Source organism: Pristiophorus japonicus, chromosome 16 (genome assembly GCF_044704955.1).
Source record: "Pristiophorus japonicus isolate sPriJap1 chromosome 16, sPriJap1.hap1, whole genome shotgun sequence".
Lineage (NCBI taxonomy): Eukaryota > Metazoa > Chordata > Chondrichthyes > Pristiophoridae > Pristiophorus > Pristiophorus japonicus.
Window position 1 is genome coordinate 120685484 of NC_091992.1, and position 27688 is coordinate 120713171.

Consider the following 27688-nt stretch of genomic DNA (forward strand, 5'->3'; position numbering starts at 1 on the left):
GTGGGGCTCATTGTGAAGCCAGACCAAGGAAAGTGAGGCTTTTCTCATTAGGAAGGAGGAGGAGATCTGACAGAGGTGTTCAAAATGATTCAAGGTTTTGATGAGGTAAAACAGCAAAGATGATTGCCGCTGGGTGGCGATGGGTGGGGGGGTTGGTTTTAGGGAGTTCTCGAACTAGATTTAAACATCAATTTAAAAACTTCACCAAAAGAATGAAGGCTGCGATTAGTAGGAATTTATTTTTGGTAAGAGCCAAGAGCTAAGACATAGAATGCCCCTACCAAATAGAATGCAGGAAACAGAACCTCAATAGTTGTATTTAAATAAAAACGGAACTAAATAAAAAAAAAAAATTGAAAAAAAATAAGGATACAGGGATAGGGCAGGAGAATGGAAGTAAATGGCCAGCTCTTCCAGACACCCGACATAAGCATGATGGGCCAAATGGCCTCCTTCTGTGATTCTAGACTAGAAGTAAAGTTAATTTTTTTTATATAAAGTACACAAATAGAGTAGCTCTAACGGTATAATCAGAAGGCTACAAGTCAGAGTGCCGGGGCTGTCCGTCACTGGGCAAGTCTGGCTAACCAGCTCCAACAGGAGCGATCGATTGATGCAGGCAGCTGACTGCATGGCGTGGAAACGTTTGCGACCAAGAGCTCCATACCCACAGGGAAGGAAACTGGACAGAGGGAGAGCGGAGAAAACAGACCATGCATTTTACACATATATTTAAACATCGACGCACCGAGCCTGGAATAGCTCTTTTATTCCAGAAATATTTCTACGACACATCCAACACATGTCAATTTTCCAATTTCACCCCCACCCCCGCTTAAGCAACACTGGAAACACAGACACAAGTCGCTGTACCTTCGCCTTAATTATTTCTGTTTTTCCCTTTTAAAACTTGCTCCCAGCCTCCCTGGCTGTGCTTCAATTTCTGACCACAAGGAGGCACACAAGAGGAGCATGGTGCACACACACACACACACACACACACCTGACTGGAGTTTTGATAACTTTCATTAATAACCATTTCTGTATTCCACAATACAATTTCTTACAAAACAGAAAACGCCTTTGGCCAATTAATCTGTGGGAAACGGCTATTCCTCTGTGTAAGCTATGAAAATTTGTGGCTCAGTGGGTAGCACCTTCACCTCGGAGTCAGAAGGTTGTGGGTTCAAGTCCCGCTCCAGGGACTTGAGCACATAAATCTCGGCCGACACTCCAATGCAGTGCTGAGGGAGCGCTGCACTGTTGGAGGTGTTGTCTTTCGGATGAGAGACGTTAAACCGAGGCCCCGTCTGCTGTCTCAAGTGGACGTAAAAGAACCCACGGCACTATTTCGAAGAAGGGCAGGGGAGTTCTTCCTGGTGAGAGAAAGAGAGTGCAGGGCCCAAGGAAGGGCCAGAGATATGGTTAGAGCAGCAGCGAGATCAGGTTCCGATACTGGTGCACATGCAAATGGAAGCCTGAGTTACATAAACCATGACAGAGATTTGGCCGAAACAGCTCGGACTCAAACAAACAGAGGACAGGGAAGAGGGATTGAGTCAAAAACCCAGAAGTGCATAGTACGCAACTGCTGCAAGGAAAAAATGTTCACTTTCAAAAATCCTAACCCGAGCTGCAAATTGGTTGGCAATGGTTACAGAATCATTGAATAGTACAGCACAGGAGGCCGCCATTCGGCCCATCGAGTCTATGCCGGCCCCTTCGAAGAGCAATCCAATTAGCCCCATTCCCCACTCCTGCCCCGTGCCAAACTAAAAGAAAAAGCCTGCACAGCTGGCAATTGGCAAGTGCACATCTGTGGCCTGTAGCTAAAAACTGAGGGGTGACATCAGATCCCAGCATGGCCAGGGAAGAATAGCAACCCGAGCAGACGGCAATAGTTGGATTCTGAAAGTGTTGTACACTTTTCAATCTAACTATGTCCTAATATTTCTTGTCAAAGTCTCGCTGCATCTTGTACGGTGAGCACTGCAATAAAAAAGATGCAGGTCCTTTCAAACACATGCAAGTGTTCTTGACCCAGTCAGTTCAACAGTCATGTGATGTTCAGTACGCTCGGAAACTCTTATTGTGACATGGGTCCTCAGTGCATGTGCACTGTACAATGTCCGTTAAACAAAAACTGGTCTCATCTTCAGGAGTAATTCTTCCACATCCTTACCGTTTGGGTCAACACAATCAGGCACTGACGTGATGCAGGAGGAGGGGCGGAGAGGGCCAGTGTGACGGAGCTCACCAAGAAGCCGCCGTTAAAGCTGAGGACAGCATTGAGACTCAAGCAACAAGTGGAACAGTCCCACGGGTGTGCTCCTGCTTGCCAATCTCACCCACAGGGCAACACTGGTAAAGGGGACGCATCAGGAGTACACATTGTGCTGTCTTTTCATCGCCCTCCACACAGTCCAAGATCGCGCAGTAGACAGCAGTTCACATAAGATGATGAGAAATAGGAGCAGGAGTAGGCCATTCAGCCCCTCGAGCCTGCTCCTCCATTGAATAAGATCACAGCTGATCCGATCTTGGCCTCAACTCCACTTCCCTGCCCGCTCCCCATAACCCTCAACTCCCTTATCGTTCAAAAATCTGCTTATCTCCACCTTAAATATTTTCAATGACCCAGCCTCCACAGGTCTCTGGGGCAGAGAATTCCACAGATCCACCTTGCAGGTTAGAGACTATAATGGGAGTCTGCCAGGTCCAACTGTGTGGACAGGAACAGGACTGAGCGCAAGGTATTTCGCGGTTTGGCAGGTCAGTCAGAGCAGATAGTTTCTCTGTCCGAGTGATGCCGACATCACGCGGCCCTCCCTCTGGGACTACATCGTCAGCTGAAGGTCCTCACGAGGGAAACACCAGGTATGATCCTGTAGCACTGCCACTCCATCCTGAGGGCCACAGTGGAGGGCACCTTTACTGAGTATCCCTCGCAAAGTTTCAGGGACTGTGGTGTTTGCACACCACCAGTAAAGAATCTGTCAACGGTCCACGAGAAATTGGACTTTACCTACTTCGAAAAAAGTCTACAAATTAATTTACAGTTACGACAATTTTTCTTTTATTTTAAAAAAAAGGTTAAATCCCAACAGGATTCATTGCTGATATTCATGTGTTTTGAAAGAAAAGTATATTCTGTTGAATTTCCCCATCATTCTAAGTATTATGAAGGGAGATATCTATGCAGTTGGGATTGGTGGGGGGGGGGGGGGGGGGGGGGGGGGAGGGCGGTCACAGTTGACCCTTCTTACTTCAGAACTAATGGTCAGATTTTGGCAGCAGACAGTTTGTGTACAACTTGTCCTCAAGTGGCAGTAACATTGCATTCCAGCGACATCATGAAGAGGAAGTGGGATGTGGGCAGCAGTGGTTGCAGTATGTAAGGAGGATCTGGATACAAGATAAACGCTCCAAGACTGCCTCGACCACAGTGACCAGGAGAGAGATTGAAAAACACCAATCGGTGTTAAAATATCTCCATTTATAACATGAAGGGACTATGCCTCCTCTTTAAGTTATGCAGTATCAGTAACTTAATTATCTCTCAGCAGTTTATAACACAAATTGATTTATTTATTTAACACTTGCGGAATGAAAGATTTGCATCCATCACCGCTTTGCCTTGTGTCTCTTTCTTCACCGTGATAGCATCTCTTATACTTTTCGTTCAAAAATAACAGATCAGCCCCAAGTCAGCACCGCTGTACACAACACGCCGACTAGAGTTTGTGGAGCTATCTGATGCTCTGAGTCAAGTCTTCATTTACAGAATGTCCTGCAGTGTTTGGACTGTATTGCTTCACATACATAACTATGTGCAATGCGCAAATCCTCACAAGCACATCTGAGCGTTCCTACAAATTCAGCGATGTAAATATACTGATGAGATTCAGGTAATGAAACATAAGCACTCAGTAATGTAGGCATAGGTCACTAGTTTACTGAAATCAAAAAGAAGTTGTGACATACACCAAGAGCCATTTCAAAAACAGGTGCAGGGAATACAGTTTGTGACCTCAGCATCTTAACATAGAAACACAGAAAATAGGTGCAGGAGTAGCCATTCAGCCCTTCGAGCCTGCACCGCCATTCAATGAGTTCATGGCTGAACATGCAACTTCAGTACCCCATTCCTGCTTTCTCACCATACCCCTTGATACCCCCTAGTAGTAAGGACTACATCTAACTCCTTTTTGAATATTTTTAGTGAATTGGCCTCAACAACTTTCTGTGGTAGAGAATTCCACAGGTTCACCACTCTCTGGGTGAAGAAGTTTCTCCTCATCTTGGTTCTAAATGGCTTACCCCTTATCCTTAGACTGTGACCCCTGGTTCTGGACCTCCCCAACATTGGGAACATTCTTCCTGCATCCAACCTGTCTAAACCCGTCAGAATTTTAAACGTTTCTATGAGATCCCCTCTCATTCTTCTGAACTCCAGTGAATACAAACCCAGTTGATCCAGTCTTTCTTGATATGTCAGTCCCGCCATCCCAGGAATCAGTCTGGTGAACTTTCGCTGCACTCCCTCAATAGCAAGAATGTCTTTCCTCAAGTTAGACCAAAACTGTACACAATACTCCAGGTGTGGCCTCACCAAGGCCCTGTACAACTGTAGCAACACCTCCCTGCCGCTGTACTCAAATCCCCTCGCTATGAAGGCCAACATGCCATTTGCTTTCTTAACCACCTGCTGTACCAGCATGCCAACCTTCAATGACTGATGTACCATGACACCCAGGTCTCATTGCACCTCCCCTTTTCCTAATCTGTTACCATTCAAATAGTCTGTCTCTCTGTTTTTACAACCAAAGTGGATAACCTCACATTTATCCACATTATACTTCATCTGCCATGCATTTGCCCACTCACCTAACCTATCCAAGTCACTCTGCAGCTTCGTAGCATCCTCCTCGCAGCTCACACTGCCACCCAACTTAGTGTCATCCGCAAATTTGGAGATACTACATTTAATCCCCTCGTCTAAATCATTAATGTACAATGTAAACAGCTGGGGCCCCCCAGCACAGAACCTTGCGGTAGCCCACTAGTCACTGCCTGCCATTCTGAAAAGTACCCATTTACTCCTACTCTTTGCTTCCTGTCTGCCAACCAGTTCTCAATCCACGTTAACACACTACCCCCAATCCCATGTGCTTTAACTTTGCACTTTAATCTCTTGTGTGGGACCTTGTCGAAAGCCTTATGAAAGTCCAAATGCACCACCATCAACTGGTTCCCCCTTGTCCACTCTAATGGAAACATCCTCAAAAAATTCCAGTGATTTCCCTTTCACAAATCCATGCTGACTTGGACCCATCATGTCACCTCTTTCCAAATGCACTGTTATGTCATCCTTAATAACTGATTCCATCAATTTCCCCCCTACTGATGTGAGGCTGACCGGTCCTCTCTCCCTCCTTTTTCAAAAAGTGGGGTTACATTGGCTACCCTCCACTCCATAGGAACTGATCCAGAGTCAATGGAATGTTAGAAAATGACTGTCAATGCATCCGCTATTTCCAAGGCCACCTCCTTAAGTACTCTGGGATGCAGACCATCAGGCCCTGGGGATTTATCGGCCTTCAATCCCATCAATTTCCCCAACACAATTTCCCGACTAATAAGGATTTCCCTCAGTTCCTCCTTCTTACTAGACCCTCTGATCCCTTTTATATCCAGAAGGTTGCTTGTGTCCTCCTTAGTGAATACCGAACCAAAGTACTTGTTCAATTGGTCTGCCATTTCTTTGGTCCCAGTTGTGACTTCCCCTGATTCTGACTGCAGGGGACCTACGTTTGTCTTATTCTGCTCCACGCTGAGATTCCAATACCACATGCTCTCGATCACAAAGACCGCCTCCGTGACGTCACACGCCTTTAACTCCCCGCTCGAGCGGAACCCACTTCCGTGCCTTTGTCACCACCAGACATCAAGTATTATAATACTGTCCTGGTCAGGCTCCCATCCTTCAACTTTTGTAAACTTAAACTCATCCAAAACTCTGCTGCCCATATCCTATCCTGAGCAGGTCCCAGACACCCAGCGCTCCGGTCTTTGCTCACCTGCACTGGCCCCCAGTCCTGCTACACCTCCAATTCAAAATCCTCATCCTGGTGTTTAAATCCCCTTCGTGGCCACACACCTCCCCATCTCTATAGACTCCTCCAGTCCTCCACCATCCAACTCACTCCACTTCCACAAATGCTCCATTCCAGTGCTCTACACATCTTTCACCCCCCCCCCCCCACCACCCCATGTCATTTTGAGAAATCACTGGCAGCCATGCCTTTAGACCCCTAGACTCCATCCTCTAGAATTCCCTCCCCAAACAACAACACTTCACACCCCTCTCCTCCTCCAAGACCCTTCTTAAAACCCATCTATTGGTCCCGCTCTCGATATCTCCTCCTTTGGCTCAGCATCAATCTTTTGTTTTGGCTCCGTGAAGCCCGTTGGGACATTTTATTCTATATTAAAGGCACTGTATAAATAATGCAAGCAGCTGCTGTTGATGAAAAACCATGGCCAGAGCACACAAATGCCAGGCACCAAAATCCCATTTTAACTCTCTTCCAACTTTTCGCAGGCTCGTCCACAAGCCGGCATGGACTGGTTGGGCCGAATGGCCTGTTTCTGTGCCATATATCCTATGTGAAGCAGTAGAATCATGGAGAAATTATATTTAAAGATTTACCAATATGCTGATGCAACATATTTTTTTTTAATTGAAGCAAATCGCCTTTTTCACTCATCACATTTTTGACTCGAGAATCAAGAGAAGCCCAGTGAATTTAGGTGAAACTGGGGTCAACTTGCATCTTAACTACCTGGAAGTTAACTTGACAGACTGGCTCATTCCCCGCTAACCGTATTCAGTCCACTGGGGATAAATTAAACCCAACAAAAATACGATGCACTGAAGGATGATAAAGTCTCTAATCCAATTCTTTCCACTGATTGGGCTCCCATTGCCAAGGCAGTGAATGAGGCAAGACGACCACATTTCCCAAACAACAGGAATTTTTCCTGGAATGCTGTCCTTGTGACATTTCTCTGGATGCTATTTTAAATTTAAGCAGCTCCACATCTGGACTGCATACACACCAAGCCAGATTTCTGATGGATACGGTGCAAGATCGGTGTGCTATTTATAAACCCATTGCAAATAAATCACATTTATTCTGTCCTCGTGTAATTTAACTTCATGCTGTGTTGAAGAGACAGAACATTACTAATGATATTTAGCAGTAGTCATTTTGGAGAAGTTCAGAAATTGTTCTACGATTAATCACCGACCATTATTATTACTGTTCAGTCCTAATGCTGGTTTCAGAATCAGAACATAAAAATGGTTACCCTGATCCTAAAATAAATCCATCTGAAAAACTAGCACATCCATCACAACACCAGGAATATCACATCAGCAATACTGGAGATGCTCAACTAAAGGGAGTTAGTTCTACTTGTAAAAATTAGTCATGTTTAATCAAGTGATTGCAGCTCTTTTGTATGTAGACCTGTGGCAATACTTGCAGAATCCCAAGCTGGAATAAGGCCCTCCATAAATTAAACAAATGCTGAGTCCAGTTTTTCCCACATGTGCATTGGTCGCATGCCGCCCTATCCTCTCGTGCCCAGCAGGTTCATCAAAGGGACTTTATTCCGATACCCTGAACATGCAAGGCTCAGGTGTAAAGTAACCATTACAGACCAAGTAGCACTCCCCAATCCATTGTTCAAATATATACATGTATGCACTCCATCCGAGTGATGGCCGAAATGTGGTTGAATATTAGCGGCTAATTTAAACATATGTGGGAAGTGAAGAAAATGAAGCTCAGAAGGAGAAGGGTAAATAAAGTCCCATCAGCCGAGCTTCATTCAGTCCAAACCAAAATTAACTACCCAGGAATTATCTTAAAATCCATTCCTGGGGATGTAAACATCTTTGGCAAGGTCAGCATTTATTGCCCATCCCTAATTGCCCTCAAGAAGATGGTGAGCCGCCTTCTTGAACCGTTGCAGTCCATGTAGTGAAGGATTTTGACCCAGCGACAATGAAGGAACGCCGATATATTTCCAAGTCAGGATGGTGTGTAACTTGGAGGGGAACTTGCAGGTGATGGTGCTCCCATGCACCTGCTGCCCTTGTTCTTCTCGGTGGTAGAGCTCGCGGGTTTGGCAGGTGCTGCGGAAGAAGCCTTGGCAAGTTGCTGCAGTGCCTCGTGTAGATGGTGCACACTGCAGACACGGTGCATGGATGGGGTGCCAAACAAGCGGGCTGCTTGGTCCTGGATGGTGTCGAGCTTCTTGAGTGTTGTTGGAGCTGCACTCATCCAAACAAGTGGTGAGTATTCCATCACACTCCTGACTTGTGTCTTGTAGATGGTGGAAAGGCTTTGGGGAATCAGGAGGCGAGACACTCGCCGCAGAATATCCAGCCTCTGACCTGCTCTTGTAGCCACAGTTTTTATGTGGCAGGTCCAGTTAAGCTTCTGGTCAATGGCGACCCCCAAGATATTGATGGTGAGGGATTCGACAATGGTATTTTCTCCACAATAGGTACAATGGGAGATGTGCATATAATTTTTTTTGAGGATATTTCATCCTCTGAATCACTCCCTCGCTTTTTCTGTCCCTCAACACCCATTCTCTGGGTCTTTCATCTCCATCAGTTAAGAGGGCAGGTGAACAGCATGCTCTCAGACCACTTCCAATGCGGGTCTTGTTCCAGCCACTAGGAGGCGTACATCTGTAGGCTAGCAGTGATTCACCTCCTGCTTTAATCTCTCTCCCTGTGCCTCTGCTCTCCTCGGTAGCAGTCCATACGAAACCTTGAGGCTCAGTGGGGTGAGGGAAATCAAACCTTTGTCCCACTGCTCCACCATGCCAGGCATCAAGGGCTCCCACACCCTGAACTCACTCTAGTCTCCCTTTTTATAAAAATAAAGCAGTATGGGATTGCTGACGGTTACAACAAATTAGAACAATGTCTTCTTGGCATCAAAGAGCTTTAAACTGAACCCTGACAGATAAAAATCTCTTATTAGTAGTCCAAATCAATGGCCAGATCGGAGCAGCAACAATCTCGTCCACGAGAGAAAATGCCGTCAAAATAAAACTGGGCTCATATTGGATACAACTGGCCCTATTCCAACCCAATCTCTCAAACGGGCAAAACAATAAATATGATCAAATGCATCAGCTAAAAATTAAATGATAAAATACAGATCTGTCTAAATGAATGAAATTGTAATTTCTCGGCCGTAGATCAGGTTTTGAGCATAACCAACAGTGGTTGGAACCAGTGGACTAGTTCCAGTGCTGGGACCACTCACTCCCTCAATGTGCTCTCCAGCTCGCAAATACAAAGCAACCCTCGCACTCCGCGAGCAATGGCAGCTCATCTCTCGCTCAGCACCTCTCTCCGCAGCTCCTCCAAGACCTTTGTAGTCGGCTGTGACCGTCTCACCGCCCCAGTCCTCGCCAACACCCTGCCACGACCAAAGGGTTCATTTGTTCCTATGTCGGTTATTGCCTTCAGTCAGGATCTGATTTCCTGTGACAGACTGAACAGCATATTTTACAGGACGAGCAAGACCTACTTACCAACTGATAAAACAATTTATTTCATATTACAGTCCCACCCGCCAGTTAGCAGAGATGGCGATGGTGATTCAGTCATATTCCCAGTAATGATGAAACACTGTCATCTGTTTCCTATGAAACAACCTTTTCAAAATATTAGCTAAAAACCATCCACCTGATCATCCCAAATGCTCTTCGATTTTACTAATTTCTGCAGTGCTGCCTTGTATGGAATGATTCAGTTTCAGATAATTGTGGTTACTTACGTGGGACTTGCCTGTGGCTGCTCAAAAACCTCCTTCGACAACTTCAACCCCCGGTTCTTTTTCTTACCTGTTAAGACACAATCACAGAAAGAGAAGGCGATGAGCTGGTGCCCCACACATTGACTGGGGTCAGATCACAGCTTCACAAATATGCCACCATGCCCTTTTACTTGAAGTTTACTACATTCTCTGCAGTTGAAATCAGAGAATGATGCACACAGCACAGGAGGCGGCCATTCGGCTCATCGTGCCCATGCCGGCTCTCTGAAAGAGCAAACCAATTAATCCCACTCCCCTGCTCTTTCCCCATAGCCCTGCCATTTTTTTTTCTCCTTTTTCCAAGTATTTATCCAATTCCCTTTTGAAAATTACAATCGAATCTGGTTCCACCACATTTTCAAGCAGTGCGTTCCAGATCATAACTTGCAGCATTCAAAAAAAAATTCTCATCTCCCTTCTGATTCTTTTGCCAATCATTTTAAATCTGTGTCCTTTAGTTACCAACCCTCCTGCTACGAGAAGCAGTTTCTCCTTATTTGCTCTATTGAAACCCATCATTCTGAACACCTCAAATAAATCTCCCCTTAACCTTGTCTGGTCCAAGATCAACCACAGTTTCAGTTTTGCATTATAACTGAAGTCCCTCATCCCTGGTGTCATTCGAGCAAATCTCTTCTGCACCTTCTCCAAGGCCTTGGCATCCTTCAATAAGACAGGCCCCTCCTTTCCCTCGGTACAGAAATAAATTTGGAGGTTTGCTAGTGGTGTAAAGATGAGGTGAGGGTAAATCATTATTGCTCTATGTAAGCCCGCCCTGCCTTTCCCTGAATTATATTAGGAGCGAAGAGGGGGTGGGGGGGTGGGGAGAGAGAAAAGAAAAGAAAAGGAGACAAGTGCGAAGCTTCATCACCCAACAAAACAAGCCAGGCGCCTGATCACAGCTCTATTCCAGTCTGGGCATTAAGATCTTTACGTCAACAGTCAAAGTTACTCATGGGAGGCATTTAAACATCTGAAATAAATATCCAGCACTGATGTTAATGGAGCAATGATCTTCCAGCAATAAAACTTCAGCCAAAATATTGAAACAAAAATGAGGGGAGGGCGAGAGCAGGGGGTGAAATGGGTCCCAGTTGCCATGACCATATTTGACCCATCAGCAGTGGTGTCGCGTTAGCTCAGGTGGTTAAGCACTAGCCTCTGTTTACGCACATCATGGGGGAAAAGGGGAAGGGGGCAAGCTCCTGTGGTCACACATCGAAAAGGGACAACTACCTGTTAATCAACAGCCCCCCCCACAACCCCTATCTGAAAACAGACCTTCCGGTGCTTTAGGTTGGATTAGCGGAGGAGAATGGGAATCCTATTACGAAGGTACAGGGTGCACTGCAGTAACGGCGATACTTTCTAATCAGAGGCTTTTATCTCTCCTGCGTTGTGTTGCTTTTCGTTTAGGACATAATTACAAAAGTAACATAGCAAATCAAATATTGACTTCATGCCTCAGTGAATAAAAAATTATATTTACCAAGTCATACACTTGAGCAATTTAACTTTCAAAGAAGTAAATAATATTTTTTATTCACCTCACTAGACGTTGAGGTTTTCATATACATATGGGCCAGGCCAACACATCATTCTTCCAGTTTTCAAAAATTGAATAATAAATCAAATTATTTTCCTTTTTAGAAATGATGAATGCTCCACATTTCATTTGGCTGCAACAAAACTGTGCATTTAAAAAAAATCTCAATCACTTGACCTTACAAGCCAATTCACCACCCTTCCTATTTTTCTGTGGTTTTGGAAGTGGGTCATAGTTTAAAACAGTAAGATAATGCAACAGAAAGACCCGTCCTTGCATTTGTACGTCACAAGAACACTTCAATTCAAGTAGTGCTGGATTTTAGAAATTAAAATTATGGTGCTGCCTGACCTTCTGTACATTATTCTATAGAATTGCATCCAGAGACCAATCTATTGTGTCGTAAATCAACTGGGCACCAACTGCAGGCTCCCCTCATCCAGCCTGGAGTATCCCTTCTCCCCGCCCCGCCGGAGGAACTTCCTCACTGGCAGATTACTCTTCGCAGGTGCCTGGAGACAGCCAGGTACCTTCACTTCAGGTAGCGCGAGGGTGCATGGGCAGCACTGTGCATTCTATAATCCACTGGTGGTTATTTGCATGGTTGATGTTAAGGTTCTGCGCTGACTCGCTATTAATTGGATGCCTATCCAAACAGCTACCATTCAACCAATATAACCGGTCCTGTGCTCACTGCTTTCACTGGCACCTGAATTTACACACGCACGCGCGCGCGTTTGAGAGAAGTTAGCGGACAATCTCCATGATGCCACCAGTCCGAGTAGTGTAGGATCTCGATTACCATTCTGTGACTAATCCACACTACGCTAATGCTTCTGCAGTCATAGACACAGCACTGGCTGAAAGGAAGCCACACGAAGGAAAATTTCCAAATAACTGGGGTAGGTGGATGCCTCTTACTCACAGCACACTCGGCAGCTTCTTCATTGCTCAATGCTACTGTCGAATGGATACAGTAGACTTGGTTGATGTCCAGTGGGGATACTGTGTCCAGTGGGTAAGGGTGACCCACCCTCCATCTGCAAACAATAGGTGGGGTCCTTTAGAAAAAGTGCTACTTGTAGTCTCGACACACCTGGGCTGTCTGGAGTGGGCTCAAACCCTTCACTTTCTGACGGAGTTGCTCACTCCCACTTTCACAATATACTTCTGCAACCATAGCAGCATTCTTAGCAATTGTACAGTTGGGAGAGGTAGAAAGATTTCTTCAACTCTCCAAGTAAAAGGTGTCAGCCGTGGCTCAGTGGGTAGCACTCTTGCCCGAGTCAGAAGGTTGTGGATTTAAGCCCCGCTCCAGAGACTCGAGCACAAACATCTAGGTTGACACTCCAGTGCAGTGCTGAGGGAGTGCTACACTGTCGGAGGTGCCGCCATTCAAATGAGACATTGAACAGAGGCTCCATCTACTCTCTCAGGTGGATGTAAAAGATCCCACAGCACAATTTCAAAGAAGAGCAAGGGAGTTATCCCCGGTGTCCTGGCCAATATTTATCCCTCAAATCAACATCTAAAAGCAGATTATCCGGTCACTGTAAAATTTGTGGGAGCTGTAACTACACTCAATTGGCTGTAAAGCGCTTTGGAACATCCTGAGGATGTGAAAGGTGCTTTATAAATGCAGGTCTTTCTTTCCAAGGCATATGATCAATCTCGATCATTATTTCTCCGTGCACATATCCCGCAAACTATTCCCGTCCATAACATATGGCAAGCAGGCTTCAGTCAAACTGTGCATTATTCCTTTCCATTGGAGTGGGTGATCTGGAGGCATTTACCACCTGCCCATTATTTGTATGCATCAAAGCTACACCAAGATCTCCTTCTGATATACCCTCCTTTGTGTTACACTACCTTACAACTAGGTGTGCGTTTGCATCTTCGGTTCAGTATCAGTCAGTATTTTTGCTACTGTGCAGTGATGTCCATTATTCACAGTGCACGCAGTAGTTTCCTTACCTTTTGCCGGCTATTGCAGAAAAAACAACTTTCCTCTGACTGCTTCCTTTAATCTTACAATTAGAGCTAGGCTATTTAGGAGGGAAATCAGGAAGCATTTTTTCATGCAAAGTGTAGTAGAAATTTGGAATTCTCCCCCCAAAATGTTATGAGTGCTGGGACAATTGGAGCTTTCAATCGATAGATTTTTGTTGGGTAAGAGTATCAATGGAGTGGAAGTACAGAGCAGCCACGATCTGACTGAATGGTGGAGCAGGCTCGAGGGGCTGAATGGCCGACTCCTGTTACTATGTTCCTATAAATACACACAACCTTAACACAGTATGTGATAGCTCTGGATCCATCTAGCTTTGCACTCAGTTGGTGAGTGGTATTCTGCTCAGCAGCCGATGGAACTAAAACATACCGACTTCTCATCTGTGCATTCGTCAAATATTGATGAAAACATTAGGGAGAGGGAGATAAGAAACAAAAAGATGCAACATTATGGGCTCAAGTTACAAAAAGATGCAACATTATGGGCTCAAGTTTCAGCCTGAGTTGCTCCTATTTTTTTGGAGCAACTAGTTTAGAATGGAGCATCTTCGAAATTGCAATTCTCGGCATTTAGTTTGCTCCAGTTCTAGTGAGTTAGAATAGTTTCATTTCAGAACAGATTTCTTTTTTCAAAAGGGGGCGTGTCCAGCCACTTACGCCTGTTTTGCAAGTTTCGGCAGCGAAAACTTACTCCAAACTAACGCAGAATGGAGTAAGTGTACGCTCAGAAAAACCTTGTCTACACTTATAAATCAGGCGTAGGGAGCGAGAGATGGGGGGGGGGGGGGGCAGGGGGAAGGGGGGTTTACAAACATTAACCACTTCACTTTTACAAATAAAGAGTCATCATCAATAATAAATGATAAATAAATCAACCAATAAATCAATAAAAAAAAAATTTAAATAATTTTATTTTAAATCAATAAAATAAAAAATTAAGTTTCTACGCACTTACTGCAGCACCGGGAGCCCTCCAACAGCGTGCTGGGACGGCCCCACCCACCCAGTGTCTGTCTCTGTCAGTGTCTCTCTCTGGCGCGCATGTGCAGAGGTCCCGGCACTTTTTTCAGCGTAGGGACCTGGCTCCACCCCTGACCCCTTGTGATGCGCCACGCCGAGCACGAAGACGTTCTGAGGAGCTCGCAGAATCACAAGGTAAGTTTTCGACGCCCTTTTTGTTCCAGAAAATCGGCACACCTTAGGGAGTTGCGCCATTTTTACAGAGGGCGGAAACTTGGGCCCTATATGTTCACTAAAAGCAGGACTGTTGAAACAATCACCTGACATCAGTACAATAGGACACCTCTATACCAGTCACTTCCACCTGAACAAAACTGACGCCAATTAAAATCATGAAATATAATCAAGCAGAGCTGATCTTGTTGCGTGTAATGTATGCACCTGCGAGTATGCTCACGGGTTTGTGGAGCTGTTGCATTGTGAGTGGCTTAGCCAATCACGTGATGTTCACAAGACTCAATAAAACCCCAGTCAGTTGGGTCTAGGTCATCCACGATGAGGTATGCAGTTGTGAGCCTAGTGGATGAACTGGTAATGTGCAGTGTGATTGTTGAACCTTTGTTAATAAACCAACTAGTTCTGAATAGCAATGTTTTGGAATGAATTCTTGAGCAAGAACCCATGAAGCAAATACATTACAGTGGGCCACAACTGTATCGCTAACTTCTAGGTGAGACAACTATTCCTCTTCAAAAGTAATGCCATTATCCAGTCATAAAGCAGACAAATGTAACCAAGTGCAGCACTACTGCCTTATAAGGTTGGTAAGGAGAAAAGGAATAGACAGGTGTTGTAGTCACACACAGAGTTTGTGTACTATTGTCTCAGCCGATTAATGATCTGAAAGAATAACAGTTATAAAGCGCTGGGGTGGTAAATTATTCTATAGGGGTGTAGTTATGGCAGAGTGGTCGTCTTCTTTTGTATGGTAGTCGCAAAGCAAATCGAATTTCAGCTAAATCAGATATCCAGGCCAAAGCTGTGCAACAGCGTGGATACCTTGTACACTGCCTGCGAATTCCCTCTGTGGGCAGTGCTCAGTGATGTGCTCCACAGTCGCATGGTGGGGATGCTTTAATCTTCCACCTCTTCTCTTCTTAGGCAGTTCCCCCGGAGTCGAGGATGACTTGCTTCCACACTAAAAAGCAGTTCTCAGATGACTCGAGTCCGATGAGGGGCCGACAGTCTCTGTCGCAGGTGGGGCAGATGGTGGTTGAGGGGACGTTGATTGAAGGGCCGGTTTGGTTGGGGTGCTTGGGTGGTCACGCATTTCTTCCGCTTGGTCTCGGCGAAGAGACTCGAGGTGTTCGCTGCCTTCCCAGATGCTTCTTCTGCACTTTGAGCAGTCTTGGGTCAGTGATTCCCAGGTGTCGGGGGGGGGTGGGGGGGGCATGTTGTACTTTTTCCAAGGAGGCCTTGAGGGTGTCCTTGAAGCGTTCCGTCCGCCCGCCTGAGACTCGCTTGCCGTGTCGGAGTCCCGAGTAGAGCGCTTGTTTTGTGAGTCTCGTATCGGGCATGCGGACTATGTGACCTGTCCATCAGAGCTGATTTTAAACAGTGGAAGATGCTTGTACATGAATTCTTTTAACGTGGGGTGGCCGTTACACACCAGTTACCACACAGGCGTGACAGAGCAAGATGGCCGCATCTGCCATGCCCAGTTCTGAGGCGGCTGATGGCTGTCCACGGTTTGCGAGGAAGGTTTGATCCTTCAGGTTGTACTGTGGCACAGTAGAAGCTGCCAAGATAAGGCAATTTGTAAGCACGCACAGACGCACTTGGTAGAAAACGGTATTGAATAACCTGCATCATGATCCTGCCTAATGTCTAAAACAAGATTAGTTTCACTAAAAGCTTCTGGCAAAACCAACCCTCCAAGAGATAGACTATCTCTGCTTGGTGCATTGCAGTAGGTTGTAGCAATATACCCAAAGGTCATTTGGCTCCAAGAGGAAGCTGATCACCAGATTGCAGATATAGTTAAGGGGAAGCTACATAAGTAAATGAGGGAGAAAAGAATAGAAGGATATGTTGACGGGGTTCAATGACACAAGGTGGGAGAAGGCTCATGTAGAGCATAAACACTGGCATAGACCTGGTGAGCCGACTGGCTGATTTCTGTGCTGTACGATTGTAACTCTGTAAATGCACTTTGGCTTTCTATGAGTTTCCTAGAAAGTGGCCAGAGAGAGATCCCTATGTCAAATCTTAAAATATACTACCTGATGAATTATCCTGCAAAGCTTTGGGATGTTTTATTTTGTTAAAGGCGCTATACAAATGCAAGTTGTTGGGTGATGTTGATGCAGGGAATGGCACCACTGATAATGCTGTCTTCCTCGAGTGAGGGTGGCAAAGATGGAGGAGAATCAATTGTATAGAAATGAGGCGGAATAGTTAATTTTATATTTTTAGAAAATGCACACATGCAAAAACAAAATTCTATTCAATGTGAAAGTGGCAAATAATCGGTTCCAAAATCACCACAACAATAGAAACAGGAACGTTACATCTAACAGAGGTCATTAAAGGCTGATCTTCGATCGCTCGGAGGAAAGACCCAAATTCTCCTCAGAATCCCATTGGGAGGCATTGGTAGAAGTGGGAAAGAGTGGACCACACAAAGCTCCAGTTAAGAATGTAAATGCTTGCACTTGGGAGATATTCCCATGCTTGTATCCGGAGCAACTCTCCTTCTGTTTCCAAGGATAGGAAGGGAACACACGACATTAGCCAGCCCTGTAAATGAGCAACTTGCTTCGATGTTCCATCTATTCCCAGGAATTCACAGGTCAGCTCCATCATTCTGGTATCAAATATTTACTGTGCTTTGGTGAAGCAACACAGAAGGTGAGCACGTGCAGTTTTAAAACTGTAATCTGCAGCCCAAACAAAAGGATTTATTTAACCAGGGTTACAGTTAAAATTAAGGAGCGTGAACACAATGGGTGCAAGAGAATGGTCTGGGATTTTCAATTTCTATTTACTTGTGGGGTATGGAAGTAAAATTCATCTGGCTGCAGCAGCTCATGCACAGCAACACCCAAGTGAACCCAGCCCACTTCACAATTCCTGAATAAGGCAACTACTTATTTTATAAAGCAGGATGTCTGTGGTGTGCCATGCTTTCCTCACATGTTGTTCAATGACACATCAATCCACAATTGTAACAATCAGCAGTTATCAGTACGGCCGAGGTTCGACCTAACGGTGTTACCAACTTTTCAGCTGCTGTGTTAAAAAGCTACAACCCTCCTCCTCGCCCTCCCCCACCGCAAAAGCCCACAGAGTAAAGGGAGTTACTGGCTCTAAAAATAGTCACCTCAAAAGGACGTGATGTCATGATGAATCTGGTTTGTGTAATTCATAAAATGCAAGAATTGTGGCATGAAAAACAGAAGAAAACAGTCCGTTTATGATTTAGCATCCTGTCAAAGGAGACTGTGGAGTTGGCAAGCGAAGTTTTTCTGTTAACAACTAGGAACAGCCCAATGGTTAACGGGGACCCATCCCCTCATCAGTATGGCTGAGGATACTGTGGAGATTGAGCAGGGTTTTTACAAGTGACAGCAGCTGCCTGATGCTTTGTGGCAGGGGGGGGCGGGGGAAATAGGGTCCTCACTTCGGCCTTCTAGAGACCCCTTCTAGAAATAGGGTGGGTGGTCATCTTTGAGAATAGAATCATGCTCGACTCCCACGTTCTCGTGTTGAACAGTCTGCCAACCACCCAATTCAGTGCCTGTGAAACTTTAACCAGGCATGAATCAGCATCTTCAGAGAGGGGGGGTGAAAATAGGGAGAAAGTTGGAGGGGGAAAAGAGGAGAAACATACATCAAAAGGCCAGTTGCACCTTCAGCAGTAAAGTATTGCCCTAGACTGGCAGCCTGTCGCCATCTTGGAGGCTACTGAACGAGCCAACAATGCAAATTGTTGGTCACTTATCTGTCGGGGACAATTTTTCTGACCTCTGCCTCTCCTGGAAATATCTATTCGGAACAGTCAGAAAAAAAAGGGAGCAGAGAGCAGGTGATTGGTTTTGCTGCACTTCTTCAGGGAAACATGACAGCTGCCTGGCACACAGCAAGATCCCACAAAAGCAAATTAATGAATGATCGGATAATCTGCTGGTTAACTGAGGAATGCTGGCCAGGAAACAAGGTGCACTCCCCTTTCATCTTCAGTAGGCGACAGGACCTTTTACATCCACCTGAGCAAGCAGATGGGGCCTCAGCTTAACATCAAATCCAAAAGGCGACACCTGTGCAACACAGCCATCCCTCAGTGCTACACTGAAGTTACAAAATCAGAGACTGATACAGCACAAGAGGTCGCCATTTGGCCCATCGTGCCTGTGCCAGCTCTTTGAAAGAGCTATCCAACTAACCCAATCCACTGCTTTTTCCCCACAACCGTGCAACTCTTTTCCCCTTCAAGTATTTATCCCAATTTGAACGTCATTATTGAATCTGCTTCAACCGCTCTTTCAGGAAATGCATTGGAGAACAAAACAACTCGCTGTGTAAAGAAAGAGTCACGTCGCTTCGAGTTTTTGCGCGAATCGCTTTACATAAGAACATAAGAAATAGGAGCAGGAGTAGGCCATACGGCCTCTCGAGCCTGCTCCGCCATTCAATAAGATCATGGCTGATCTGATTATGGACTCAGCTCCACTTCCCCGCCGGCTCCCCATAACCCCTTATCCCCTTATCGTTTAAGAAACTGTCTTTTTCGATTTTAAATTTATTCAATGTCCCAGCCTCCACAGCTCTCTGAGGCAGCGAATTCCACAGATTTACAACCCTCAGAGAAGAAATTTCTCCTCATCTCTGTTTTAAATGGGCGTCCCCTTATTCTAAGATTATGCCCTCTAGTTCTAGTCTCCCCTATCAGTGGAAACATCGGGCCCAAGTTTCCACAAGAAAGAAAACGGGCGCCCCTCCGAGCTGGGCGCCCGTTTTTCGCGCCTAAAACGGCGCCTAAAAAAATCCTCGGTAGTCCGCACCTACTTACAGGTCCTCTGGCCCTTGGCGTAGTCAGCACGAGCTGTGGGGGGGCGGAGCCAGGTCCCGGCGCTGAAAACAGTGCCGGGACCTCTGCACATGCGCGCTACAGTCGGCACGCAAGTGCAGTAGCTCTAGGCGCCGAACTGTGTGGGAGGGGCCCGAAGCACGCAGCCCCTAGCCCTGGCCCAATGGCCCCACTGGGGCTCCTCCCACGGCCAGCTCCTGCTCCCCGCCTGACCAGACCCGACACTCGCTCTCTCCCCCCTCCCCCCCCCCAACCAGAGACCCGACAACCGCTACCCCCCCCGCCCCGAGACCCGCTCCCCCCCCCCCGCACCGACCCCCGCCTCGACTGACCCGATCTCTCTCTCTCTCTCTCTCTCTCTCAAGATGGTTTATTTAATCTTTTCGTGGCTTATAAATGTTTATTCAGGTTGGATTTATTTGTATAATATTTGTAGAAGTATAAATAAGAATTTATTGTCGAATTTAATGAGTTCCCTCCCCCCGACCTCGTTCTGGACGCCTAATTTGTAACCTGCGCCTGATTTTTTTAATGTGTAGAACAGGTTTTTCAGTTCTACAAAAATCTTCACTGGCTCCATTCTACTTTAGTTTGGAGTACATTTTCACTGTGGAAACTTTCAAATCAGGCGTCAGTGGCCGGACACGCCCCTTTTGAAGAAAAAATTCTGTTCTAAACTAGAACTGTTCTACCTGACTAGAACTACAGAAAAAAAAAATGTGGAGAATTGCGATTTCTAAAATAGTCCGTTCTCCACCAGTTGCTCCTAAAAATCAGGCGCGAATCATGTGGAAACTTCGGCCCATCCTCCCTGCATCCACCTTGTCAAGCCCTCTCATAATCTTATATGTTTCGATAAGATCGCCTCTCATTCTTCTGAACTCCAATGAGTAGAGGCCCAACCTACTCAACCTTTCCTCATAAGTCAACCCCCTCATCCCCGGAATAAACCTAGTGAACCTTCTCTGAACTGCCTCCAAAGCACGTATATCCTTTCGTAAATATGGAAACCAAAACTACACGCAGTATTCCAAGTGTGGCCTCACCAATGCCTTATATAGCTGTAGCAAAAATTCCTTGCTTTTATACTCCATCCCCTTTGCAATAAAGGCCAAGAAACCATTGGCCTTCCTGATCAATTGTTGTACCTGCATACTATCCTTTTGTGTTTCATGCACAAGTACCCCCAGGTCAAATTTGTATCTTCTAGTTACCGACCCGTCTGCCACTGGAAACAGCTGCTCTCCTCATTTATCCGATCAAAACCATTCAATGATTTTGAACACTTCTCAAGCAAACCTTTAAAAAAAGGACAACGTCTCAACAAATTTTCTACAATGATCTCATTGTACCTAAAAATGAAAGAAACACAGCACTTTTAGCCATCTGAGCATGAAAGGGTTAAAATTCAGAAGTCCCTTGCAAATTGAGCAACTTCTAGGCGTCTGGGACTTGGATGTCATCAGACCACCAAACCTATCATTATGTGCAATCTTCGTCATCTCAGTCAAAGGAGGTCATGCCATTTTATGGTAATGCTGCTCAATACACTTGATTTTTCCGAGGAGCAGTATAAATGCTCTTCATCAGAAGTATGCAGACAAAGAAAACCCACTCTGAATGTGAATTTGTGCTTTTAACTGTAGTCATTTTGGCCCAAATATTATAAGCAACGTTTAATACAGCAAATCCTGCTTGGGCAGAGCACTGCTAAAGGTTTTCAGAAATACTGCCGTATGTTACTGTTAAGGAAGAATAAAGAGGGATAAAAGGCCAATATTACAAAACTCAGACACGCAGCCCCAAGCTGCAGATCTTACTTATAATTTCAACAATTTATTCTACAGCAGAAGCGTGGCTGGGTACAGCAATTATAATTTCCTGGGCTAAAAATACACTTGGAGATTCCACAAGAAAATGAAAGGCACCCATTAAGGGGACAGCAGCTCTGATGGTCTAGGCCCAAGATAAATGATCAGTAATTCTTGAAGAAAATATGTTTCTAGAGCTTCCTATCTAGTTTGGGGAACCTTCCTAAATTGCAGACAGTTTCCAAGGACGCTATTTTAATACTATGTGAGCACGCTTTAAAGAAATCAATTGGTTGTGCAATTGCTCTTATTTTGGTTTAAAGCATGTCCAAACGTTCTCCAGCTATGCTGTGAATGTTCAAAACTCTGAATGCTAATCTCCAAAATGCCGGCCTTCATAGCGAGGAGATTTGAGTATAGGAGCAGAGAGATCTTACTGCAGTTGTACAGGGCCTTGGTGAGACCACACCTTGAGTGGTGTGTGCAGTTTTGGTCTCCTAATCTGAGGAAGGACATTCTTGCTATTGAAGGAGTTCAGCGAAGGTTCACCAGACTGATTCCCGGGATGGCAGGACTGACATGAAGAAAGACTGGATCGACTAGGCTTATATTCACTGGAATTTAGAAGAATGAGAAGGGATCTCATAGAAGCATGTAAAATTCTGACGGGATTGGACAGGTTAGATGCAGGAAGAATGTTTCCGATGTTGGGGAAGTCCAGAACCAGGGTCACAGTCTAAGGATAAGGGGTAAGCCATTTAGGACCAAGATGAGGAGAAACTTCTTCACTCAGAATTGTGAACCAGTGGAATTTAGGGTTAAGGTTAGGGTTAGGGTTAACCCTACCACAGAAAGTTGTTGAGGCCAGTTCGTTAGATATATTCAAAAGGGAGTTAGATGTGGCCCTTACGGCTAAAGGGATCAAGGGGTATGGAGAGAAAGCAGGAATGGGGTACTGAAGTTGCATGATCAGCCATGATCATATTGAATGGTGGTGCAGGCTCGACGGGCGAATGGCCTACTCCTGCACCTACTTTCTATGTTTCTATGATTACTCCAGGTTAAGGTCCTACAGTGTGTAACCCCAAAAACAAGGGCGGGCACGGCGGGGGGGGGGGGGTGTGGAAGGGATGTTAGAACTCAGAACCAAATTGACAGCATCAGAACAGCCGTCCATTTTACTTTTCATTGCCCAAGGCAGTAACAGGTACACACAACCCAGTTGATGTGTGAACACCCATCTGTTAAATGTCTATGCAATAATTCCAGGTTTTTTGGTTTTGCTCATGATTGACAAGTCTCACTTCAGCTTTCCATGGACTTTGCAAGTCCTGGGGAATTCTCCACAATTTTATTTCCAGCAGCAGGTCCGAACACCATGGATAAAGTAAGGGTCAGATCACCACAACTGTAAAGTTCACCAAGAGACACCCCTGATTATTCACCCAAGAGTTCGAACACCTACAGAAATAAATAGGGTGTTTTTACCCCTCAGGGGCTGATTCTAATCTTATTGTACAGGTATAAGAATTCCAATCAGATATTATGGACATTCCTTTGAATAAAAAGAGACAGGAAGAAATATATACAGATTCTGCCCAGGTGATTGACAGGTCACTGATGGCAATCACTTGACCACCTTAACTCTTGCAGCAATACCTGCAGCACCCTGTATGGTTGTCACGAGATCCATCTCTGGGCAGTCCCAAGATGCAGGTGTATGTTATTCCTGCTATGGGAATCTACTGAGGCATTCTGAACACTTGTAAGGCATTGAGCGGAAAAGGCCAAGAATAGTCTGTGACGAGGGAGTCCCCTCTTGCTTGTTCACAAATGAAGAAAGGCCACTTGGTGAAGTACCAGATAGCTGTGGGCTTATATGGAACTAACTCCAGCAGCAAACAGCTTCAGGGCAGGAGCGGGACGAGAAGCGGTTGCAGGTGATTCTCTGGCTACGACTGGATAGACAGGAATGGAACCAGATGAGGGCAGTCCCACCCTGTTGGACGACAGAGGAGAAGCATTGGAGGAGGATTGTGAACAGTGTCAAAAGCTGCAGACCAGTCGAGAAGGACGAGGAGGGATGGGTCACCACAGTCAATGAGGATAAGACTGGGGGTTAAACCTGAATTAAGCAAACTGCAGTCTGAAAGCATCAAACCTTAAAAGACCAATGATCTTTGTACCCCTCCAATCAGGATTTTGCCCTGCCACAGTACTGAAACGACCAAAGTCACAAATGACATCCTATGACTGGTGACCCATCCCTCCTCGTCCTTCTTGACTGATCTGCAGATTTTGACACTGTTCACAATCCTCCTCCAACACCTCTCCTCCGTCGTCCAACAGGGTGGGACTGCCCTTAACTGGTTCCATTCCTATCTATCCAGTCATGGCCGGAGAATCACCTGCAACGGCTTCTCGTCCCGCTCCTGCACCATTGCCGCTGGAGTCCCTCGTGGATCTATGCTTGGCCCCCTCCTATTTCTCAGCTACATGTTGCTCCTTGGCAACATCATCCGAAATCACAACATCAGGTTCCGCATGTACACTGGCGACAACGCTCTAACTCACTGCCACTTCCCTCGACCTCTCCACTGTGTCTAAATTGTCAGACTGCTTGTCCGACATCCAGTACTGGAGGAGCAGAAATTTCCTCCAACTAAATATTGGGAGGACCAAAGCCATTGTCTTCGGTCCCCGCCACAAACTCCGTTCCCTAGCCATCGACTTTATCCTTCTCCCTGACCACTGTGAGGCTGAACCAGACCGTTCGCAACCGTGGTCTCTTATTTGACCCCAAGATGAGCTTTCGACCCCATATCCGCTTCATCACTAAGTTTGCCTACTTCCACCTTCATAACATCGCCTGTCTCCAGCTCTGCATTAGTGCATTTGCTGCTGAAACCCATGTCCATGCCTTTGTTACCTCTGGATTCGACTGTTCCAATGCACTACTGGCCAGCCTCCCATCTTCCATCCTACATAAATTTGGTCATTCAAAACTCTGCTGCCGGTGTCCTAACTCGCACCAAGTCCCGTTCAGCTATCACCCCTGTGCTCGCTGACTTACACAGGTTCCCAGTCCAGCAACCCCTCGATTTTAAAATTCTCATCCTCGTTTACGAATCCCTCCATGGCCTCCCGTCTCTCTACCTCTGTAACCTCCATCAGCCCTGCAACCCTCCAAGATCTCTGCGTCCTCAAATTCTAGCCTCTTGCTCATCCTCAATTTTAATCGTTCCACCCTTGGTGGCTGTGCCTTCAGGTGACTCAGCCCCAAGCTCTGGAATTCCCTCCCTACCTCTCTCTCCTACTGTAAGACGCTCCTTAAAACCTCTCTCTTTGATCAAGCTGTCCTAATCTCTTCTTGTGGCCAAATTGCGTTTGGTGACGCTCCTGCAAAGCGCATTATGTTAAAAGGCGCTATATAAATACAAGTTGTTGATCTGTTGGGTAGGGGTGCAGGTATGTTTTCTTGTATACATCAAGATCGACTTTGAAATTATCGCAAAATGTGAGTTGTGTGTCTAATTGCCATATTATGTTTTAGTATTCATTTATTTATGCATTAATTTATTTATTTATGCACTAACAGTGTTGTCCATTGCGTTTGGCATTAGCTACACGTGGCTAATTTGCATTTCTGATTAGTAACTAAAAAATGAATAACAGACACCATCATTGGGCCTGTGCTCTAGATACTAATATTCATACGGTATATGCACATGGGATTTAATTTTTGTGCATTTGTTGGTAAAACGGCAAGATATCTAGCAGGAATCTGAGTGTTTTTGATCATTGCGAGTGTTTTACTTCCTTGGTTACTGAATGGTGCGAGATGCTTAAGTAAATACACACATGGGTTTATTTTTGGTGTACGCAAGATGTTTTCCACTAAAATTAGTGCATGTGGCTAAAGCGGTGTCGCCGTAGCAAGTCCTGGGCGAGTTGGCAACTTCTGTTGGACAACACTATGCCAACAGCTGTGATTTGAAAATTAGCCGAAGCACAAAATATCTCACCCGAGTCCATACAGATACATACAACGTACCTGTCACACATCCAAATTTGAAATGTATATTAAATTCAGTAGGAGTGACCATAAGAGGTGAATCCTGACTTGATGATCCAAGATAGGTCAACGGTCTTAATCCCAGCAGTACCACTGACTCAGAATCACTTTCCTATTTGATGAGTTTCAGCAAGGTGGGTGACGGATCAAAGTATTGCACCTCAACCTCACTTCCTCCTTTCAGATGCTACTTAAAACCTACCTCTAGTGGCTTGGTGTCAATTTGTTTTGTCTTACAACACTCCTGTGAAATGCCTTGAAACGTTTTACGACTTTAAAGGCGCTATATAAATATAAGTTGTTGTTGAAGAAAATAGAGGATGGACCGCCTCTAGTTGGCCAAAGAAAGTGTTGCGGTGAGTGATGAGGTGGAGGAGCGATGAGAGATCGTGGCAGAGGTGTGGCGAATGTTTAAGAACATAAGAAATAGGAGCAGGAGTAGGCCATTTGGCCCCTCGAGCCTGCTCCGCCATTTAATACGATCATGACAGATCATGGACTCGGGTCCACTTCCCTGCCCGCTCCCTATAACCCCTTATCGGTTAAGAAACTGTCTATCCTCAAGTCTTACATTTATTCAATGACCCAGCTTCCACAGCTCTCTCAGGCAACAAATTCCACAGATTTACAATCCCCACCCCACTCACCCGAGAGAAGAAATTCCTCCTCATCTCAGTTTTAAATAGGCGGCCCCTTATTCTAAGATTATACCCCCCTAGTTCTAGTCTCCCCTATCAGTGGAAACATCCTCTCTGCAACCACCTCGTCAAGCCCCCTCATAATCTTATACGTTTCGATAAGATCACCTCTCATTCTTCTGAATTCCAATGAGTTGAGGCCCAACCTACTCAACCTTTCCTCATAAGTCAACCCCCTCATCTCCAGAATCAACCTAGTGAACCTTCTCTGAACTGCCGACAAAACAAGTATATCTTTTCTTAAAATATGGAAAACAAAACTGTACGCAATATTCCAGGTGTGGTCTCACCAAAACCCTGTATAACTGTAGCAAGACTTCCCTGTTTTTATACTCCATCCCCTTTGCAATAAAGGCCAAGATTCCATTGGCCTTCCTGATCACTTGCTGTACCTGCATACTATCCTTTTGTGTTTCATGCACCAGGACCCCCAGGTCCCACTGTACTGCGGCACTTTGCAATTTTTCTCCATTGAAATAATCACTTGCTCTTCGATTTTTTCTGCTAAAGTGCATAACCTCACACTTTCCATCATACACCATCTGCCAACTTTTTGCCCACTCAGTTAGCCTGTCTATGTCCTTTTGCAGGTTTTTTGTGTCTTCCTCACACATTGCTTTTCCTCCCATCTTTGTATCAGCAGCAAACTTGCCCACGTTACATTCATTCCCTTCATCCACGTCATTAATATAGATTGTAAATAATTGGGGTCCCAGCATTGATCCCTGCTGTACCCCACTAGTAGCAAGATTGCCAACCCGAGAATGAACCATTTATCCCGACTGTTTTCTGACTTTCCCTTCATAAATCCATGCTGACTCTACCTGATTGATGTATACTTTTCCAAATGTCCTGCTACTGCTTCTTTAATAATGGACTCCAACATTTTCCCAACCAAAGATGTTAGGCGAACTGGTCTATAGTTTCCTGCTTTTTTTCTGCCTCCTTTTTTAAAAATCATCATCATCATCATCATAGGCAGTCCCTCGGAATCGAGGAAGACTCGCTTCCACTCCCAAAGTGAGTTCTTTGGTGGCTGAACAGTCCAATACGAAAGCCACAGATCCTGTTACAGGTGGGACAGACATTCGCCGAGGGAAGGGGTGGGTGGGGCTGGTTTGCCGCGCGCTCCTTCCGCTGCCTGCGCTTGACCTCTTCACGCTCTTTGCGTTGAGACTCGAAGAGCTCAACGCCCTCCGGATGCACTTTCTCCATCTCAGGCGGTCTTCGGCCAGGGTCTCCCAGGTGTCAGTGGTGATGTCGCACTTTGCCAGGGAGGCTTTGAGGGGGTCCTTGTAACGATTCCACTGCCCATCTTTGGCTTGTTTATCATGAAGGAGTTCCGCATAAAGCATTTGCTTAGGAAGTCTCGTGTCTGGCATGCGAACTAAGTGGCCTGCCCAGCGAAGCTGATCGAGTGTGGTCAGTGCTTCAATGCTGGGGATGTTAGCCTGGACGAGGACACTGATGTTGGTGCGTCTGTCCTCCCAGGGGATTTGCAGGACCTTGCAGAGACATCATTGGTGATATATCTCCAGCGACTTGAGGTGCCTTCTATACATTGTCCATGCCTCAGATCCATACA

The 27688-nt window shown here is 45.6% G+C and overlaps 1 protein-coding gene across 1 annotated transcript in view; it reads right to left on the reverse strand.

Annotated features, from left to right (window-relative positions):
• Positions 1-27688, reverse strand: part of map2k6 (mitogen-activated protein kinase kinase 6) — a 122183-nt gene that overhangs the window by 79437 nt on the left and 15058 nt on the right. Inside the window, exon 2 of the mRNA XM_070857764.1 lies at positions 9873-9934. Coding sequence (XP_070713865.1) covers positions 9873-9934 — 62 coding nt within the window. The remainder of the gene's footprint in view (positions 1-9872; positions 9935-27688) is intronic.